General features: G+C 35.0%; 2 protein-coding genes and 1 pseudogene across 2 annotated transcripts; all 3 read left to right on the forward strand.

The window, feature by feature from the left end:
* The first annotated feature begins 3,309 nt into the window (after window positions 1-3,309).
* On the forward strand, window positions 3,310-4,389 carry LOC131640119 (uncharacterized). Its single transcript, XM_058910525.1, has one exon. It carries the CDS (start codon window positions 3,310-3,312, stop codon window positions 4,387-4,389), a length of 1,080 nt encoding a protein of 359 aa, XP_058766508.1.
* Window positions 4,390-9,875: 5,486 nt separating this feature from the next.
* On the forward strand, window positions 9,876-10,852 carry LOC131640120 (uncharacterized). Its single transcript, XM_058910526.1, has 2 exons — window positions 9,876-9,925; window positions 10,045-10,852. Exons 1-2 carry the CDS (start codon window positions 9,876-9,878, stop codon window positions 10,850-10,852), a joined length of 858 nt encoding a protein of 285 aa, XP_058766509.1.
* A 5,338-nt stretch (window positions 10,853-16,190) lies between these two features.
* LOC131640116 (nuclear transcription factor Y subunit A-10-like) lies at window positions 16,191-19,328 on the forward strand (annotated as a pseudogene).
* Window positions 19,329-21,865: the final 2,537 nt, after the last annotated feature.

Genomic DNA, 21,865 nt, shown 5'->3' on the forward strand with positions numbered 1-21,865 from the left:
TCACACGAGATTACAATGGTTTTCCACTTAGACAACTTCTAAGTCTTCTAGAGTATACTGATCACAACCTGATCACTCTAGGAACAATCTACTTAGATACCCTCTAAGACTTTCTAGAGTCTTCTGATCAACAACCTGATCACTCTAGTTCTTACAACTTAATGTAAACAAATTCTTTTAAGAGTTACAATGCTTCTTATAAAGCTATTATCACAACTGTGATTTGCTCTTAAGTTTAAGCTTAATCTCACTAAAGTATTACAACAGCAATGTAGTGAGGTTGATGATGAAGTTTGAGAGCTTTTTGAATTGAACAGCGTTTCAGTGTTTTTGCATAAGAGTCTTGTGTTCAGAATTCGTAACATAGCTTCTCATCAGAACTTCATATTTATAGGCGTTTGAGAAGATGACCGTTAAGAGCATTTAATGCTTTGTGTATTCTGTACAGCATTGCATTTAATGTTTCACTCTTTTGTCAACTACCTCGAGCCTTGCTTTCGCTGTGTCTACTGGCATTGCCTTTCATAGCTTTCAACGTTCCTTTTGTCAGTCAGCGTAGCCTGCCAGCTAGTACTTTCTTCTGATCTGATGTTTGTGTGAACAACGTTTGAATATCATCAGAGTCAAACAGCTTGGTGCAGAGCATCTTCTTGTCTTCTGACCTTGAAGTGCTTCTGAGCGTGATACCATGAGAACTTCAGTGCTTCTACTTCTGATCTCAAGTTCTTCTGATGCTTCCATAGACCCATGTTCTGATTCTGCTTGACCATCTTTTGATGTCTTGCCAGACCATGTTATGATGTTGCATGGTGAACCTTCTGAGTCAGTGCTTCTTGCGCTGATTTTGTGCATTCTCTTTATATAATTCCTGAAATGGAAATTGCATAGTATTAGAGTACCACATTATCTCATACAAAATTCATATACATTGTTATCATCAAAACTAAGAATATTGATCAGAACAAATCTTGTTCTAACACCACAGTTCTAATTCCTGAAACTCAATGGAGCAAAACTGAAGAAGAGCTAGCTTTGGGCAATTCCAAGGCCCTAAGTGCCTTATTCAATGGGATTGACAAGAAGATATTCAGGCTTGTACAACACTGTGAGCTAGCTAAAGAAGCGTGGGATATCCTCAAAACAGCACATGAAGGCACGTCCAAGGTAAAGATGTCGAGACTTCAAATGCTTACCACTAAGTTTGAAAATCTCAAGATGAAAGAGGATGAAACCATTTATGAATTCTATATGAATTTCCTTGAGATATCAAACAACTCAGGAGCCTTAGGAGAAAAAGTGACAGAAGAAAAATTGGTAAGAAAGATCCTCAGATCACTTCCTAAGCGATTTGATATGAAGGTAACTGCCATAGAGGAAGCCCAAGACATCAACAACATGAAGATGGACGAACTCATAGGGTCTCTACAAACCTTTGAGTCAAGCATCTGTGAGCCTGTTGAAAAGAAGAACAAAAGCATAGCTTTTGTCACCAACATAGGTGATAATTCAAGAGAAAGAAATGGTGGAAGTGATGAAAATTTATCAGACGCCATAGCCATGCTTGGAAAACAATTCAACAGACTTATTAAAAGGGTTGATCAGAAGTCCAGACCCAATGTCAAGAACAATTCCAATGACATCAGTCAAACATATGACTCAAGCAAAAGATTCAAAACTAGGGAGAAGCCCAATCAAGGGAAAGGGGTTCAGTGTCATGGACGTGAAGGATTTGGACACATAAGAGCTGAATGTCCTACCTACCACAAAGAGCAAAAGAAAAGAATGTCTGTCACCTGGTCTGATGAAGACTCAGATTCGGAAAAAGAATCTGCAAGACATGTCACAGTTCCAATAAGAATCTATGAATCCGATGATGATTATAGTGATGATGAGCTAACCTTTGATGAACTTGTCGCCTCATACAAGAAGTTGTGTATGAAGAATGCTGAAGTCTGCAAACAAGTGGAGAAGTAAGAGACTATCATAAGAGAGCTTGAAATTGAGAAGAATAAACATCTTGCAACCATAGACTCTCTCAGTAGTGAAGTAAGCCTGTTGAACTGCAAACTTGATCAAATGACCAAGTCTTTCAAAACGCTGAACAATGGAACTGACACTCTAGAAGAAATTCTGGAGTCTGATCAAAGATCAGGAGAAATGTCCGGAGTAGGATTTTTGGCTAGAGAAGAACTCATCTCTGGACTCAGGAGAGCAAAACCCAAGACTTGTGTGACTAGCCAGATGTCAACTCCAATGTCTCAACATTAAGAAAATAAAGGGAGGAGGTACTTAAAGAAGAAATTTCAAAAATGGAGGTGTCATCACTGTGGAAGATTTGGTCACATAAAGCCATTCTGTTTTAGACTATTTGGATCTCCATATCAAATCCATCAAGCCAAACCATGGGTGGCTAAGAATGTTGCTCTGGTAGCACACGCCTCTCTAAGGATTCCTGCCAAAGAAGATTGGTATCTTGATAGTGGTTGCTCAAACCATATGACCGGGAGGAAGAACTCTCTAGTAGATTTCAAATTGGAAGGAAACAACTATGTAACTCTGGGTGATGGAGATATAAGAGAAGTCAAAGGTGTTGGGAAGACAGAAGGGCAGGGTATCCCTAATCTAAACAATGTTCTACTTGTACAAGGATTGGCTGCAAACCTTATAAGCATCAGTCAGCTGTATGATGAAGGATTCAATGTCAGGTTCACCAAAGAGGAGTGTATTATTACTAATGAAACAAATGAGGAAGTCATGAAGGGATTTAGGCCTAAGGATAATTGCTATTTATGGAAGCCTAACACCCCAAACTGCCCCTCTGACTACTCCATGATCAGAGAAGAAATAAAAGTTTACTGTCAAGAATCAGATGAATCTGATGAGTCTGATGAAGAATCATATGTTGGAGAGCTCACTATAAGTGAACTATCTGCTGGCTTCACTAAGACATGGCTAATGAATGAGAAACTGTGTGCAAAATTAAAGGAGTACAGAAGCATCAATAGATTTCTACTAGAAGAAAGAGTAAGCCTTATGATAGACATTACTGATAGGGAAAGAAAACTAGATAAGTCAATTGTGAGCAACGATCCTAAAAGTCTATCTGAAAATAATGTCACAAAGAATGTTGCAACAACATCTGAAGACATTGTGAAGGTAAAGGGTATGTTAGGTATTTGTTACCAAAACATATTATAGCAATTCACCTACGTGGGGGAATATTTTTTGGGCTTTTTAAATATCCACGATTTGAAATTTCCCTCACTCAGTGTTCATATAAAGCTCCCTCGCTCTCCTAGTCTTCTAAAAATGGCAAACATCTTGGTTGGTTCTTCTCGCTACTTACTAAGATTAAACTACTCGAACTATTCTCTCAAACGCGACATAGGTTCTGTCTCAACGAGATTCAGAATGTCTCAGCAATCGAGTGATAGATCTCCCATATCTAACTCAGCAACACCGGAAGAGTCCTCTAACCCTAATAGGATTCTGAAGGTTGTACCTCTAAGGGCGATTAGCAGTGATGAAGTCAGGGCCACAATGCCTAAAACGACTCATGCAAAACGGCCTAAGGAGGGTTCTCGTAACAAGGGCACAAAACCCTCTGTATCTGCTACCATGGAGGAACTTACTAAAGAAGGATCCAAATATGTCGATAAGGTAATTACCAGGATTGTTACTCGCATTCTGAAGGAAAATCATCGAGTACCTGGGATATCTGTACCTCTTCAAACCATAATGGTTGTTCCCCTCAAAAACACCAGTAAGGCTGAAGCTGCTCACACCGTTGGTAGTGACCCAACTGAAGAGGAGATCAACAAGGATGGAAAAGGGATTGTTGAGAATACCAATGTTACTGAGGATGTCAATGACATCAAAGATAATGAGCACCCTAAGGCCAATACTGAAACTGTTACTAATGTGGTAGACTTAGATGAGTACTCTGACAACGAATTACTTACCTCCTTGAATCCAAGTGTAGCCAACAGGCTAATGAAAAGAAGAAAAGATAAAGCTATAGTCCAAAGATCCCCTAAAAAGAGCACACAAGTGAAAAGCCCTACCAAAGATGCTGTCAGAAAGAAGAGTACTTCTGCTGGTCCTATCAAGAGCAAAGTTGTAACTAAAAGTACAGGAGTTGGCCCATCAAAATCTTGGAGCAAGGTCATTCCAAAGAAAAGAAAGGAGCGGAAAATTGTTGAGCCTGAGTCTGATGTTGAAGTGAATGTTCCTGACATCCCATCAAGGAAGAAGGGTACAACCAGCAAGCTTGCTGCTAGTATTCCTGAAGTTCCTATTAATAATGTGTCATTCCACAATGCCTCTAGTGCCAGCAGGTGGAAATATGTACTCCAAAAGAGATTGGCTGTTGAAAGTGTCATACCCTAATTTTGAGCCCCCTTAGATGACATATCTTCAGGCTTTTCATCAAATCAAAACAGATACTCAGAACAGTCACTTGTTCATCTAGTGCTCAATCGAGGATGTTCAGAAACAAAAGAACTCAGGCAAAGGATCAATCAATAGAAGGATTAGTCTCTAATAAAATTATGGGACCCAAAAGCTTCATTTTTATTCACCAATGATTGATTAGACACCCAGTCATCTGAGCTCAGGTTTACCCAGGTCACCAGACTTGGGTTTTGAGCCCATCAAGGGCTATAATCAGGGATCACATTTGGGAAACCCTAAAAAGCTCCAGGATATCTATCAAAGGCTTAAATCATATTCAAATGATCCATATAACAATATCCATTGGGCATTACACTTCAATTCAAGATCCACAGTCATCAATTTCATCCGGTCGACAATTAGGGTTTTTGACCTAATTCACCTGGATAGTTGACTTTTAATCAAGACATGAACCCAAAACTCAAAACATGGTTCAAGAACTTCTATTACCTCAACATAGTCCATTCATATCATCCATTTGAGGAGGAGAACTTGGTTCATCACAAAAGTCCAAAATCTCACTTCATCTGAAAAAGTCAACTGAATAGGATCACCTTTGACTTTTAGGGTTTTTAGTCAAACCATGACTTTTAAGGATCAATATCATCAATATATGATTATTAAAGTCATTTTACCAAAGAAATTCAAGAAAATTCACCAAGGATCAAAAAGTCGGGAATTAGGGTTTTTAAGGGCATTGTGGGAACTCAAAATTACCTACACAACTCAAAAAACTTCCAACATGAAAGTTGTAGATCTTGCAAAATAAAACAACATCTTACAATGCATTTTTTTTCAAGAAATCAATCATTTAAGATATTTGGAATTTGGAAGCTTTAGGTCATAAAAACTTAGAAATTTTTCTAAGTGTTTTTAACCTAGTTTTCTTCCAACTTTGAGCTCATTTTTCACAATTTTCCCAAATGATTCTGAAGAAACCCCAAACTAATGAATTGAAGTAGATGTTTAGGGCTTTCCAAATTGTGCTCAACCTTCTCCAAATTCATTTTGAGCTAAGAGTTATGCTTGTTCAAAGTTGGCCTCATGAAGGAAAATTATAGGTCATGCATCATTTTGAAACTTTGCAATTTTGTGCATATGACCTCACAAATGGACGCTACACGACCCATAACACATCTGCAAACATACCATGCATTCATTTTCACCATGGCATAAGGATTGAGGAAGATTCCCAAAACAAGAACATGTGATTATGTAATGATTACATTTGGGAATTTATGGCAAATGGATGAATTATCAAAGGAATCTTCTCACCAACCAATTAGAGCTCATTCTGCATCAGAAATGTTCCCTAAGATCATATGGAATCAATGGATAGGGATCTAAACTCGTTTTGGCCATCATTGCATTTTGGATATTCCTTGAATTCCTTCATGGCCAAGAAACCAAAACTCCCTCATTAAGCAAGCTCACTCCCTCAATCTGTACAGAACCATTTGCCTATAAATATAAGTGCTCTCCTTCATATTGATCACACCAAAGCAACTCAATTACTTGCTTTCTCCTTCTCTCTCTCATGCTTATGGTTTTTCAAAGTTCTTTGGCAAGAAGAATCGTTTTCTTCAAACCAGAGCTCTTCTTTGGAAAGTAAGCATTCTAACATCTCAAGGGGGTTCATTTGAGGTGATCCAAGCACCTGGATCACTTCTGTAAGTGGAGGAACACCATTGTTGCTTTCATTTTGGAGCTCATGCAGTTGGAGGTCCATAGAGCAATTCAGAAGGGGTCAAGCAAATCCAAGCATCCAAACACGTTCCTTAGGGTGTGGTGAAGCTATTCAGATGGTCGCAGCTCATCTGTAACTGCAGATTCATCAACCTCCATGTTCACTTGAAGCTCAAATCGAAGGGGTCGGGTAGAACAATTCTGAGGTATTCAAGTCACAATAAGTATTCAGTTAGCATCACTGAGTCCCAAGGAAGCTTTTAGGATCGTTCATACAAGCCCAGGTGTTTTCCATCAAGCTCACGACCTCCATTTTTAGAGGTATTTTTTCAAACTCCAACTCAATTATTCAAGTACTCTTTCTTGTATATCTCGATACCAGTTTGTTCATCATCATCAGAGGATTGAAAACCCTCTATCATCATTCATTTATTCATCTTATGCATCATTTAATTTTAAAATTAGGGTTTATGTGTTCTTCGTGTTCATACTGAAATTCGTTAGTTACACTTAGAATAAATTAATTCTGAACCCATGACCATGTTCCTCATCCAAAAACGAGCAAAATTGATGTTTACATCATACCATTTGGTTGAGAAACCAGAGAGTTAGAAAATTTGAATTCTCACGAGCTCAAGGAAGAAGATGACTATGGTGGCGCGCAAATTTGAATCTCCTGGGTCTTTTTAAAAATATAATCAATTTGTTGCGTATATTATACAAACTGAGCGTGTAGCTCAGTTGGCCAGGTTTTGAATGTTGGTCATCAAGGGCGTGGGTTCGAGCCTCCCTCGGGTCAAAACCATTTTTTTTATCACTTTTCTCACTTATTTTCTTCACAACTTCAACCAATTATTTCACCTATTAAATTAAATCATTCTCACTTCATTTTTCACACACTTGTTAATTAATATATATATATATATATATATATATATATATATATATATATATATATATATATATATATATATATATTATGAATAATCAAAAAAAATCACAAAAATATTATTTATTTTATATATTTTTATTAGGTTAAAAATGGTGTTGTTTTTAAGTGTTTTAAATATATTTTAATACATGTTTTCATTGAAATTTCAAAACCTAATATCTGCTAAGTATTTTAGTGATAAAATCCTAATCATTAAGGTCTTAATTAGGTATAGATATTATCTTTACTCTAATTAAGTTGACTTTTGTCAAAATTCAAACTGTTTTCAAACTTCAAAATAAATAGACGATCGAGGTTTTCAAACAACAGAACCTCGCATCTTCTCAACTGTTTTCACAACAGTAATCATTTCAAATCATTTTCATCTGTTTTTTTCATAAACAGTGGGCCTCTAATAGAGTGTAAGACCCAACACCTTTTTCTTTTCATAGTTTGTTTTCAAAACTGTATTTACAAAATCTTCTTTCTGTTTTCAAAACATTCTTCTGGTATTTGAAGGGCATTATTCCCGGTGAAACTCTTCAGATACCTATGTGACCTATGTCCATCTTCACTTCTTCTGTTTTCAAAACCCTTTAACTGTTTATCATAAATATTCAACTGTTATCAATCAACTGTTGGTAAGGCTTTGTACATACTCCTTCAAAGGCCTCCACTCCATCCAGGTTAGGCTTTACAAGCTTTCAATTTACAGTCTTCATTTAAATTACTCTTAAATATAGAACTGTTTATATATATTGTTTAGAACTACGTCTGAGTGTAAACCTTAGGACAGTTAAACTATATATATATATATATATTATAGGAATATGGCCTAGGATTGAGAATGTCTTCCCGGTGAAGGCTCTTTCCTAATTAGAGATTTGTAGTTCAAACCCCCAAGATGAATTATTCCCGGTGAAACATCTTGGAAAAACCTTAGAATCCAAAAACTAGGACACATCCACCCAAGAGGAATTATTCCCGGTGAAACCTCTTACCCATTTGCTTAAAGCCAAAATAAGTTCAAAACCACATAGCTTTCTCTTGTGCTATAACAAGGACCCTCGATGACCCTCGATTAGCCTCCTCTTGGGCTTTGTACAAGGACCCACAGGCTTCTTAAAAGCATTTCCAGCTTCCTCTTGAGCTTGTATACAAGGACCCATCAGGTTTCTTATAAACATAGGAACAAGTCTTTAGTCACCTTTTAGCCTATCTTGGTGAGTTTATTCTACTCTTCAAACCAGACTTTAAACAAGCCAAGATTTCTTCAATCTCAGTATTGAGCACACCTTTTGGAATGAGAGACATGGACAGTCTCTGTCACCCTTATCTTTATTAATTTTCCTTAGCAGAGTCTAGGTTCCTTATCTGTCTATCCTCAATCAAAGTCAGCCTCAATCTTGGGCTTTAAACAAGAAGTCTCAATTAGACAATCTTTCTTCTATAATCCAAAACCCCTGGAAAGGGTTAGCCTCCAAAATCACTCCTTTAAATCCAAAATCCCTGGAAAGGGTTAGCCTCCAAAATCACTCCTTTAAATTCAAAATCCCTGGAAAGAGTTAGCCTCCAAAAATTAGTCTTTTAATAGATAAATCCTCCAGCAGAGTAAAACTCCCCAAAGAGTCAGCCTCAACCTTGGGCCTCATACAAGGCATCAAATAACAACTTCCCCAATAAACAGTCAGCCTCAATTCTGGGCTTTGTACAGAACACCAAATAAAATCCATCAAATAAACACTCTCCAACTAGATTCAGCATCAATTATGGGCTTTGTACATAACACAAAGACTTCTTAATTCAAGTTAATCCCCAGTAAAATCATTCTCCATAAATAATAAAATCAATCAAAAGCCTCAAGCTTGGGCCTCATTCAAGCCAGCTCAAAAAATCAAATCTTTCAAACAGTAGATAGACATAGCTCATCTTCATAGGTAGGTATTTCTCCTATCTCACCACAAACAAACAATCATTTCAAACAAACAATCATTTCAAACATTCTCCCATTTAGGACTCATGAAAGGCATGCTCTGGCACACAAACCAGACTTGTACAACTTTCCCTAATTTGGTTGAGAATCTTTCATTCAAGAGGCATGTTGGTTGTCATACTTGATCAACCAAGTAGGCTCCCTCTCTTAGTGAAACATCATTTTAGCTTTTCTGTCACTTTTAAAATGTTTGTGGTGGAATAGTAGAAATACCTCTCTGTAAAGATGATTTCATGTCTCTTTACTGTAAACAGAGATTTAATTCAAGCTTCAACCTTGAGCTTCAAGCAAGGCACCAAAAGTCATTAATTTCCCTAATTAGTTCTCCGAACTACAAAAAGCTCTGACTTCCATTAGGGATATGTAGGCATGAGGTTCACAAGGAATCTCAGCGAGCTAATAAAACAACAAAAACAGTCAGTCTGTCTTCTTTTTAATCAATTCAATTCCTTCTCCTAACACAAAGGAGAAACTTTCCCAATCATTCGGCAACAAACACAAACACATTGACACATAGAAGGTTCCCGTAGAGTACTACGGATATGTAGGGTGCTTAAACTCTTCCCTATGTATAACCGACCCCCCGGACTCCAGAGATTTTAGTCTAGGTGAATCCCCACACTTAGCAAACTCCTAGGGCTAATTTGAGATCTTTTTCCCCTCTCCTACTCGTTAGGACAATTAAAAAGTTCGTGTGATATCATAGGAAGAACTGAAACAAAATTCATCCCGCCCCGGGCGCATTCTCCTTCAAAATTCCGCATGAAGGGTCTAGCGTGCCATCCTCCCAAGTGAAACGGGGAGGTAAAAAAAATGACACCACAAAAAGGGAATTGGCTCCAAATGCGCTTGAGAACAAGGAGGTCTTAGAGATAATTCAAGAAGCTGGACTACTAAAGACTGTTTGCATTCTTCCCAAATGTTATGAGAAGCTGGTCAAAGAATTTGTGGTGAACTTATCTGAAGATTGTGGCAACTGCAGGAGTGTGGACTTCAGAAAGGTGTTTGTGAGAGGTAAGTGTGTATCAGTCTCTCCGTCTGTGATTAATAAACTCTTGGAAAGAACATATGAAGCTCAAACTGAGTTGGAAGTAACAGACAACAAAGTCTGTCAAGTGATCACAGCCAAGCAGGTAAACAGCTGGCCCCTAAAAGAGAAGCTAACTGCAAGTAAGCTGAGCATCAAGTATGCAATGCTTAACAAGATAGGAGCACCCAATTGGGTTCGAACAAATCACAAGTCCACTATCTCAACTGTGCTTGGCAGATTTCGGTATGTTGTAGGAACAAAGGCAAAGTTTGATTATGGAACATATATTTTTGACCAAACCATGAAGCATGCTGGAAGCTTCAGTATTAAGGGTCCAATTGCTTTTCCATCCCTCTTGTGTGGTATAATTCTGAATCAGTATCCAAGCATTCTCAATGAACATGATGTAGTGTGCAAAAGAGAAAATCCCCTGGCCTTCCATTATAAACTGTTTCAGGGTAATCATGTTCCAGACGTTGTCATGACATCAGCTGAAACTTCCAAAGCTGGAGCATCAGCCAGCAAAGCAGAAGTCATAGTGATGCTAAAAGAGACTTGCAAAGAGCTGGAATCTAGAAAAACATCCCTTGAAAAAATGATAAGTACTCTGGAAATGGATGAGAATGCAGACTTTGCAGATACTGAAGAGATGGGAGATAGAGATGAACAAGAAGTGGAAGAAGGAAGTGACAGTCCTGTTGATGGCTCTGAGAAAGAAAGCTCTGCAGACACCTCAAGTGGGTCTGAATCTGGGCAGTAAATGCAGCTGAAGTCCTATTTGTTTCTTTTATTTATTTTTTTGTTCTCTTTCGCTTTAGTTTGTCTGTTTTTATTTGATTTAGTTCACTTTAAGTTTTTGTTGAACCTATTTAAACTTTGAGGGGGAGAAGACATTTTGTTGACTTTGGCAACTTTTGTGGCCAAACAGGGGGAGAAGTAGTAAATGTGTCACCCCATAACAACAAGAATGGTGGATGTGCGTGATCAACAATTTCTAATTTGCTTATTTTTGTGTTGATTTGTTTGTGCTTGTGCTGCTCTTGTGGCTGCTGTCTGATTTGTTTGAGCACTATGTGCATACTGGCCATGTATGTTGTCTGTATTGTATTAGCTTGCCTTGATTGTGTTTTGGTTGCTTTGTGTCCGCTGCAAGTATTTCTCTGATATGGTGTGACAGGTTGTTTTAGCCAAAAATTTGCCAAAGGGGGAGATTGAAGGTGTTTTCATATTGGTTGCATTTGTGGTAAAACATACCTAGTTGATATTGTGTTATGCAGGCTGCAAATGTGTTAAGCTAATACAGGTTCTGTAGTGAATGTCATGACCGATGTCATGACATCCGTGTTTAACAACAGGAGCTGTTATTTTTTATTTGTTGTGTTTCCTGATTTATCTCAATTATCAGTTTAGGAAACCTTTTATTGTGTGCTGAATAATTCGTCCAGAAGATCTTGCTGACAGCACATTTTGTAACAACCAGATGGCGTGTAAATTAGGTTAACTTGGTTAACCCTAATTTGTTTCTAAAAAAGCCCAAGGCCTAGGAGCTGTATATAAAAAGATTGCAATCCTAATTTGGAACGCAGAGAGAAGAGTTTGTGTATTGTGAAGAACCGTAGTTCTGTAGCTGTCTCTTGTGATCCAAGCAATTGTCCTTGATGATTGCGTTGGAATAGGTTATGTGTGTTTATTGTCACTCTAAACTTTTAAGCACGAGTGTGTGTCTCTTGATTGAAGCTTTTAAGCAGATCAAGGTGTGTTTTTGAAGAGTGTCTTCTCTCTGTAATTGTTATATGTTTATTTGTAATCACTGTTGTGATTGAGGGGGAGTGAGTGGAGATACTCAGGTCTAGGAATAGATTGGAATTGCATTGGGTAGGTTTTAAGTGAGGAGTTGTAAATGGGGGAGTTTAACTCCGAATTAATTCTGCTTATATTGGACTCCCTCCCTGGCTTGGTAGCCCCCAGAGTAGGTTGTTTGAACCGAACTGGGTAACCAATTCTGTGTGTTCTTTATTGTTTTTATGTTGTTCTGTTATAATTATATGTGCTGTGTAATTGTGGATGTCATAACATCCAGTAAGACATCGAGCGTGTGTTACTAGAATTTTCAAGTAACAGGCTGTAGCATCCTTTTTCAACACATCAAACAAATTAACTTTGAATATAGTTTTTCTCACTTGTTGAAGAAGCTCATCATAGGAAGCCTCGTTTTCACCTGCACTAGAATTAGTCGAAACACCATAATAACTCTTTTCAGAAGAAGATCCTCTCTTCTGTGAATGGCGTTGGGACTTGGCTTTGGGTTTGTTGAGTTTGTGGGCGGACAAAATCTTATGATTCAGCTGCAGCATGAGTTGGTTTACTTGTGTTCTCTGTTTCCTTCTCTGTTTTCTTCTCCACTTCGTCTTCATCATGAAAGTAGTTTTCAATGCCCTCTGTAAGATGGTCTTCGTCCTCAAGTGACTCTTCAGCGAATTTAGCTCTTTTGGGAGAAAAGTCAATAGGGCTATCTTCAGGTTTCCCTTCATTTTCACTTATCCTCTTGCCAGATTTCTGAAGGTCTTTTAGAGCATCTTCATTGGGAGAGAAAGTTTCTCATTCATCATGAACATCACCTGTGTCAAACTAATTGGCTGCAGTCAAAGAGCCTTTGTTAAGAGCTTCACCACTTGTTGGAGGGCAAGGCGAAGGAGTACCAGTACTGGGCCGAATTTCACAATTAGCAGAAGAATCAAGGGGATTTATTTGTTTGTCCTGCAAATAAGGAAAACATTGGATTGAGTAACGAAATATTTGAAGAGAAGGAAAACATATAAGCCATAATTATACATTTGGGTCATCATTGTTCAAAGCATTGCTTCCAATGTGTTCCAAAACTAAGTTACCAGATTGTTGGGGCTTGGTTTTCTTCTTGGGTGGAGGCAGTATTTTAACTTTGATATCCTGGTTGGTTGGTTGATAAGAGGCATCGTCAGAGGTTGTTTGCATAGTACTTTGAATTGATACTATCAAAGTGGACGTATCCCTAACTTGGTAGCTCCCAAATTAGGTATTGTTGATACCGGACTGAGTGAACAATTACTTGTGTTCTTTAAAGTTTCTACACTGCACTTTTATATATCTTGTCATTGAATTTTTTTAGAGATCATTGTCTCGACATCTCTTAGGACATTTGGAATCTAAACACCAGAATTTCAAAATCAAATCATTCACCTAAAGAAATACATACAAAACTTATCATTACTTTGCGTGAACTATCTATATCTATCAACAACCCTAAACTCCACATACGGCATTCCAAATACTATAAATAAAAAATATTTGTATATACATTTCCTAACATGCGGACCTACTATACTTCTATTATATTATTAACCTTCTATACCTTTATTCTCTATAGGCAGTTAAATTCTATCCCACTTCCATTTTGGTGTTGTTTCCTTTATTTCTTTCTTCTTTAGGCTAGTTAGTGGCTAATTAAATACTAACTATTTGTATGGTCTTTGAATTTATATAATGTAGTTATTAGATAAGAAACTGTTTTGCATCATCAGAAAAAGAATGTAAAACAAAGAAACATGATGAATAAAGAGGCAAAGGAGTTTTTATTAAGTGAAAGTTGACTTGGTCTCGCATTAAACGAAAGAAAAAACTAGCGTCTCAAAAGCACTTCAAAACGGCTTAATAAAAATGAATCTGAAAATAGAATCTGCATACCTCAATGGCTCTTAGAGGTATCTTATTAACAGTTTCTTTTACACAAAGTATATAAAATTGCCGTCTACAAAAGCAGCTCAAACTTGAAACGTGAAGGCATTTAGACTTGCATATAGTGTAGTTTTTACTATATACCAAAGGGCTAATTAATTGGATTGACTTGTGAATTATTGTGGCTATGATCTTTTGATTAAGTGATTTTTTATTTAATTACTAGGGTGATTTAAGATTGCAACATAATTAGTTTAATACTGTTTGCCTTTTGTTGGTTAATTAATTAATTTAATTAACATGTTGGGGGATTTGAGTGCTAGTAACTAGTAATTGTGAAACATACATATGCAATTATGCATGAATGAGTAATTAATTGATAAATTGAAAAGGTTAAATAGTAATTAGTTGTACTTTGGTGATTGTTTGTTGTCTATGTTTTTGTTGTCAAGATTGAAATTGTTTTAACTATATAGGAGTATTGGTATGATATTATTTGCTCATTTTGGCTCTACATTTTTTTTTCTCTAAACCCTAATTTTGCTCTACATTTTCGATTTATATATTTAAATTTAATAAATAAAATATCGTAAATAAATTAAAATTAATTAAATAATTAAAAAATATTAATTGACACTACTAAATAATTAATTTTAATTGTTTATATACAAATTATGTAAATAAATAATTTTATGGTGTATATTAGATCATTTAACAAATATAGGACATATTTACATGTAAACAAAAAAAAAATTATCAGTCAACAAAATCGTGGGTTATATAAAAAAATGAAGTTAATATTCATTTAAATTTTTAATATTTTTAATTTTAACTTCATATAATTTAATTTTAATAAATCATCTCTAAATTATTTTTTTCAATGTATTATTTTATTAATTTAATTAATTAAATTTTATTTATACCAAATTAGTGTTTACTTTCAAAAATTAAATTAAATTATTTAAAAATTAATTTATTTTATTTTCCTTATCCTAAAATAAATTATTTTTAACTTGATTCAAATTTAAGAAAATAATTTGAAATAGAATGATGGAACACTCTAATTAATTTTAAGATTAACTTCTCATGTCTAAAAACACATAATTAAAACAAAATATAAAATAATTATCTTACTATATCTCTTATTTTACGCATCAAAATACCCTCAGTGTTAAATTAAATTAACTATAAAGTTTAAAAAAACATGAAGGAAAGTAAATGATTGACAGGAAAATCCTCTTAAATTGGTTAAATGGAATGTAATTGCGAAGAGATGTGAAGGGTTTAACTTTAAGTAATAAAATAAAGTACCATAATCCCTTTGAAAGAAACTTGAGATTCTTTAATAGAATAATGAGATTATTCCTAATGCTAATGATACCCACCTCTCTTATACGTTGATGAGGCAGATTAAATCATGCACTCAGGACCACTTTCTCTAATTTACAAAACTTACCACACGAACAACACACTTCCTCTTGCATTAGTAAGAAAGCATAATATTTTACAATTAAATCACCACTAACACTATATTATTGCTACCTACTTTTCATAGATAAAAATGTTACTTTTCAATTAGCATCTTCAAACTCTTTGAGTGTCTTTAAATAGCTCATCAATTGAGCTATGTGTTTCAAATTAAAATATTTATTCTATTTGCTTTAAAACAACAATTTAGAAAGAGAATTAACTTGAAATTTTATTATTTTTAAAATTGAATATCAAAAAAAATTTATAAGAACTATGTATTTTCACTTAAAGAACACGAAATTTGACATTTTTTAATAATATTTTATTTTTCGAGATAAATTTTAATTCAAGACGGTAAATTATAAATTTTTCTATAAAAATATTTTATATAAAATTTTAGTTTTAAATTAGTGTCACTAAATTTTTTTCCTTTATATAAATATTTACTTGGGTATATATTGGTAGTAACTTAATTTAAAAAAAAAATTATATTATCTTATTTAACTGCGTTTGAATTTTTTTAAAAAAATATTTGTTTAATATAATTCTCTATATTTTCTTCCATTATTGGTTTATAACAAAAAAAAAATTATCAAATAATTTAATGGTAAGAATTCATCCTTTAAAGATAACAAAGTGATATATATTTTTTTTTAATTTAAGTTGGTTGAACTGTGGAGAACTATATATTTGAATTCAAATACTAAATGTGCTTGGGTTTTTGTATTTGAGCCGTATACAATATATTTATATATTTAAAGAGTGAAACATATTAAATTGCTTAAGGGTATTTTGTGTGAGAGATTTAAAAAATAAAATAAATAAATATATAAATATAAATAAAGAATATAGAAGAGCATAGTACTGGATGAAGGGATCATTTGGCTTCTACTTCCACTTGTAAGCTTTTTCTACTTCCTTCACATTCCTTCTCTCTCTCTTTCTCTCTATCTCTACTACTTTCTTATTATTGCTTCATTTAGTACACACATGACTTATAATTTGTTTCTGAGTATAAACCTATGATGCTTCTCTTTCTCTTCTCCTTTTAGTACCACTCATTCTAATATGTTAGTTTTTTCTATCATTCTCTTCTTATTGTCAATTCTATCATTCATATTCATTGAGCTTGACTTCACTACTCTTTTCCATAACTTTTTTTTTACATACATAAATATTCTCATTTCCCTTCATTTTCATGTCTTCTCCTTCTCCTCTTTTTTCTTGATTTGATGCTGTAGTAATATGTTCATGTTTTTTTTTTATGCATTTAAACACATAAATTTAGAAAATTAACGCAATTTAAATAGGTGGTTAATTATATTTGATGGATAATAAATTAAATAAACGTTTAAATTGCAGATAAATAAGACAGCTACATGTTTTGTCACAGTTGAACTGTAGTTAAAATTGAAATTTTGACAGAGTTCTAAAAATTTAAGACGACCCTGATCACAACCACTAACATAAATTTATTAATTCCGAGTTTCAACGCTATCAACCACAATTTTTAGGTGTTCAATTATATGTATATTAGATTTGCATGAACTGCTTAAAAAGTTGTTTATTCCACTAGTTCTCTAGTTATTTCTGTTTGTTTGAAAGTTGTTTTTTTTTTAACAATTTTTCAATCTTTGATTGAAGGAACTAGTTTACTGTGTTACCTTTGGCAACAAGTCATTCCTTTGGATCATTTTGAAGACTAGTTATGGCTATGCAACCACTTTATCTTAAAGAACATGAAGGAATTGTCCATAATTCTGTTGGACAGTATTCGTCTGCGAATTCAGCTCCATGGTGGAGTACTAATGCCTATGGATCTCAATCTGTTTATGGAGGAGGCGATTCTTGTGGACAAATCAAACCCTTTTCGCTCGAACTTTCCAACTACATAGATCAACTTGCTCCAACTCCTACTAAGAACTTAGTCAGAGGAGTTGAACAATTGTTTGATAAAGGACATACAAACCAATTTACCATCTTTCCAGGTACTTACTTTTTCAACATGATTCTAGATTCATGCCTATGCATGGTTTTAAATTGTGGTCGCGGATGCAGTTGCGGGTGTTGCGATAGTTTTGGGTTCTAAATTTTGCGTTTTGACGAAAATATTTGAAGAAACGTGGGCGAAGTTGTCTGATGCGGTTCTTAATGTAGAATGATGCTCTACAATTGCGGCTGCGGAGACTACTGCATCAGCAATATTGCAGCCGCAATTGCGGTTGCAGACTGCAATTTAAAACCATGTGTCTATGTTAGAGTTCCACTATACATTTGAATTTTTCTATGGCTGACCATTCAGAAATTTCTTCCTTAGATGACTGTAAGATGTCCCTTGATGCACAAAATCATCAAGCAACCTTATCACTGCAATCATCATATGCTGTTGCCGAGCCGTATAATCGTTTCGAGCTAGGGTTTAACCAACCTATGGTAAAATTTCTTCACAAAATAGTCCCTTATCAGTTTTAGTTTTTCAATTTTTCTGTACGTATGTTTATTAAACTATTATCCTTAATTTGCTAGATCTGTGCAAAATATCCTTACATGGATCAATTTTACGGGCTCTTCTCGACTTATGGACCTCAAATTTCGGTTTGTCTTTACCGTAAATCTTTACTTATTCTATGTATAAATCACGCAATGTCTATAAGTACTTGAATGTGAATTTGTTTTTATCTGTGTACAGTGTATATGCTTACATGAGAAAGCCAGAATTCTGTTTACAACTATCTTGTTAGTCTTCTTCTGAATCTTTCAAATGTAATCGAGTTGATTATGAAATTTGATGTTAACGAGTTTTAGGCTTTATGAATGACTTGTAGCACAAGCAATGAAATAAAATTGGATTATATGATGCAGACTGTGTTGAAGTTTTTGCATGTATTCACATTCTGATTTTAGTTATCATTTGTTTATCTGCTGCAAGTGTTACACTATTTGTTAATTCGTATATGTATCGGTTTTTAATGAATTAGGGACGTATAATGCTTCCGCTTAGTATGACATCTGACGACGGACCAACTTACGTGAATGCGAAGCAGTACAATGGAATCATCAGACGCCGACAATCCCGTGCCAAGGCTGTGCTTCAGAATAAACTGATCAAACGTAGCAAGGTATGAGATTATGAGTAATATTTCTTGTGACAATAATGTTCGATCAAACGCGAAAACTTTTTGCTATGCCTATTAAGGTTTTGTATGTGTTTTGCAGCCATATATGCACGAATCGCGCCATCTGCATGCAATGCGGAGGCCAAGAGGATGCGGTGGTCGCTTCTTGAACACAAAGATTTCTGCAAATGGGAACGGTAAAAGTGGGGGCGGATCAAAAACCAGCGGCCTAAAACTGCAGTCAAGTGCTTCGCAGAGTTCTGAAGTCCTGCAATCCGAGGTTGGAACTTTGAATTCGTCAAAGGAAACAAACGGAGGCAGTCCAAATGTCTCGGGGTCAGAAGTGACTAGCATGTATTCACAGGGAGGTCTTGATAGCTTTACTGTCAATCATATTGCTTCTTCTGTCCACTCTTTGGGTGACATGATCGATACTGAACACGGTATCATCATGCCAACAAAATGGTTTGCAACAGCTGTCACTAACAGACAGCTGTTGCAACCTTAAGATTCGATTCAGAAAGGTAACAAATGAGTTTGGTGCAATGTGCAATATTTTGCACCAAACTCATCCTTTCCGAGATCAGATGAAGACTCCTTCTCCATCTGGTGCTCAGGCAATTCATTCTTGGCTGGTGTCTTAGGCAATTCATCCTTGCCTTATAATATTTAGTAGTATTGTATTGTCTTTTCTGTCTTTCTGCGCGCCGTGGCATGGGTGAACATGCTAATGGCTTGGTATCATGATGCAGTTTTAACTATGATAATGTGTTTGTTTGTGTTAAAATAAGAACATGGATTCTAGTTACATGTGTGTGTTTTTTTTAATCTTGTCTACTAGGTTTGGTGTGTTTTGTAATGGATTTCTGACTTTATGGAACAATGTATTGTAACTCTACTAAGAAATTTCAAATTTTTATATCTTTTGAATAAGGAAATGTCAATTTTATTTTTCCCTTCCTAAGAAAATTTAAGGTTTCTTACATGGAACATTAGCTCAATAGTTTCCAAAAACAAAATTAGGTGAACTTGTTGATAACCACGTGTTCGGATCGACTTTCATTTATTGAACATGGTTAAATTTTAGTAAAATACTTTTTTTTTTAATTTATGTTAATGTCGGAGTTCATTTTAGTCCGTTAACTTTAAAAAGTGTTATATTGGTCCCTTAACTCTTCAAAATGTGTTATTTTAGTCTTTTTGTCATATTAGCGATTGATCTAACAGGTTTTTGTGTTTTTATGTCACTAAGATGAAGAGTTAAGGGACCAATATGACACTTTTTGAAGTTAAGGGACTAAAATAAACCTGAAGTTAATATAAGGGAAAAAAATAATATTTTTCCTTAAATTTATATGGTTTTTTTCTAAGAAAAAAATAAGAACAATTTTGGTGTCATTTACTGCCTTTTGACGAGGCTTATTCTGCTTAGAGAGGAAATAGGTTTTATTAGCAAGCTTGCAAGATTGTATATGAAACTCTTAATTTCAAACTTAATTTTTTTAAACATCAAAATATATACTTAGAACATCTAAAGTCTTTTCCTCTAAAATCTTTCAAAGCCAACTCACAAATAAACCTTTAGGTGAAACAACTTAATGCACTATTTCCCTAAAATCATTTGATTGGAGGAACAAAATAAAGAAATTGTCCATGGACCAATCAATATTAGATAAAGAAATAGAGTCCGGTATGGACTTAGGCCAAACTAGTCTCAATTCAATCCAATACGAAATTCCTCAAGAGGTATAGCAGGAGAAGGTTTATGGACCGTTGGATCTGAATATCAAAGGATGTTGACATCACTTCTCAGAGGACAGACCAATGATGTCATTCTTTTAGAACAGTTATCCAAAAGAAAGTTTTGGTATCACAAAACCTAAAATAGACCTTGTCGAGCCACGAAAAAATATAGAGTCACTATCGAACTTTATTTATTTTAAAGGAAAAGAAAAATATCGAGGATAAATATCGAGAAAACTCCTAAGGCAAGGTGTCACGTTTGATTCATTGAAGGTTGCTTTTATGTGGAGATAAGTTCTTGGATAGGGAACTCTAAAAGTAGTACCCAATTTCTTATTAGTCCAAAAGTTTTGCCATGAAAATGTGTGGCGAGTGTAGTCGCATCTCCTTATTTAAAGACAGGTAGTCGGACCACATGCTCAAAAGAGAGTATCCTAGTACTCGGAGAAGAAGAAGTCCTTTCTCAATCAGTCCCTTTTTAGTCCAATAAGGGGAGGACATTACTCGTTTTAGTTTAGAGTATTTTAATTTGGAAGGCAAGCGCTTAGACAGTGACCTCTAAAATCAATATCAAACACTTGGGGTAGGAAGAGGCCTTCGTCCAATCACTTTCCTTTACCATTCCAATTTTATGATGAAAAAGAGTTTGAAAAAGTCAACTTGGTATATGGACCAAGGTTTTGTTTTAATTAATGTGAATGGGATGGTAGATGGTGATGTAAAACAAAACGACTTACAAGTTAGGTATGACTCGATATACGGATCTATGTGTGGTGAAAGATGAGTGAGGTACTTGGTAGTGGATCAAGTATTGTATAGGGTTCAATTAATTTATTTTAAAAATAGCTTGGTGTTGAATTAAGCTTTCTTTTTTTGTCTTGTTTTTGAAATCCTTTTCTATCATTTTTTTTGTTTTATTTTTTTAACATACAAAGCATGTAAGTATAAAGTGATAAAGAAATAAAATCCTACGCTATTACATGGCAACGAGGAGGGGGTGAATTTTACCCACTATAGGGGGATGGAGCACTCTAAGCTATTACAAGTTCAAAGGGGATGTGAACAATTGACCCATAAATGAGGGATGAAACTTTAATGATGAGCTAGACATGTGAGAAGGATTTAGTTGTTAGTTGGAATACGGTTTAACAGTCAGTTATGTGAGGAGGCTAATTTATATTTTTGTGTGATGAACATAACTCTGAAATGCTTCCCATGTTGCTTCCTTTTTTCTCTTGAACCTTTTATCATTGGACATGCTTTGGATGGTTGGGTATGTTTCATGTATGGCTGCAAGTGAATTTACGTGTGATGTCGGTTTATGTTGTGTAAGAAAAAATAGAGGTTATGGTAAAGTGTTGTAGAAGAAATGAATAGAAACCACAAAAATAATAAAGTTTTTTTTATGGGAGGAAAAGGTTATGTGTTTTTTTTTTCATATCATAAAGTTGAAAACTACTACAAAATATATAGAGTCAAGCAATAAGCTTGCTTCTTGGAATGGAGATAAAATCCAATGCAGCTATTCTAAATAGTAGACATCATTAGGTTTGGTCTACTTTTACTATCTTGACAAGCAATAATCTAATAATTATAATAAGGACAACAAGTAAAGCAAAGTAGCAACAACAAGCAAAGTGATAGCAACAAGCAAAGTGATAGCAACAAGTAAAGTAATTATTATGTTAGAAAAATATCAATTTCTAACATTCCTCCTTGATATTTTTCTTGAA

This window comes from Vicia villosa, unplaced genomic scaffold (genome assembly GCF_029867415.1).
Source record: "Vicia villosa cultivar HV-30 ecotype Madison, WI unplaced genomic scaffold, Vvil1.0 ctg.002943F_1_1, whole genome shotgun sequence".
Taxonomy (NCBI): Eukaryota; Viridiplantae; Streptophyta; class Magnoliopsida; order Fabales; family Fabaceae; genus Vicia; species Vicia villosa.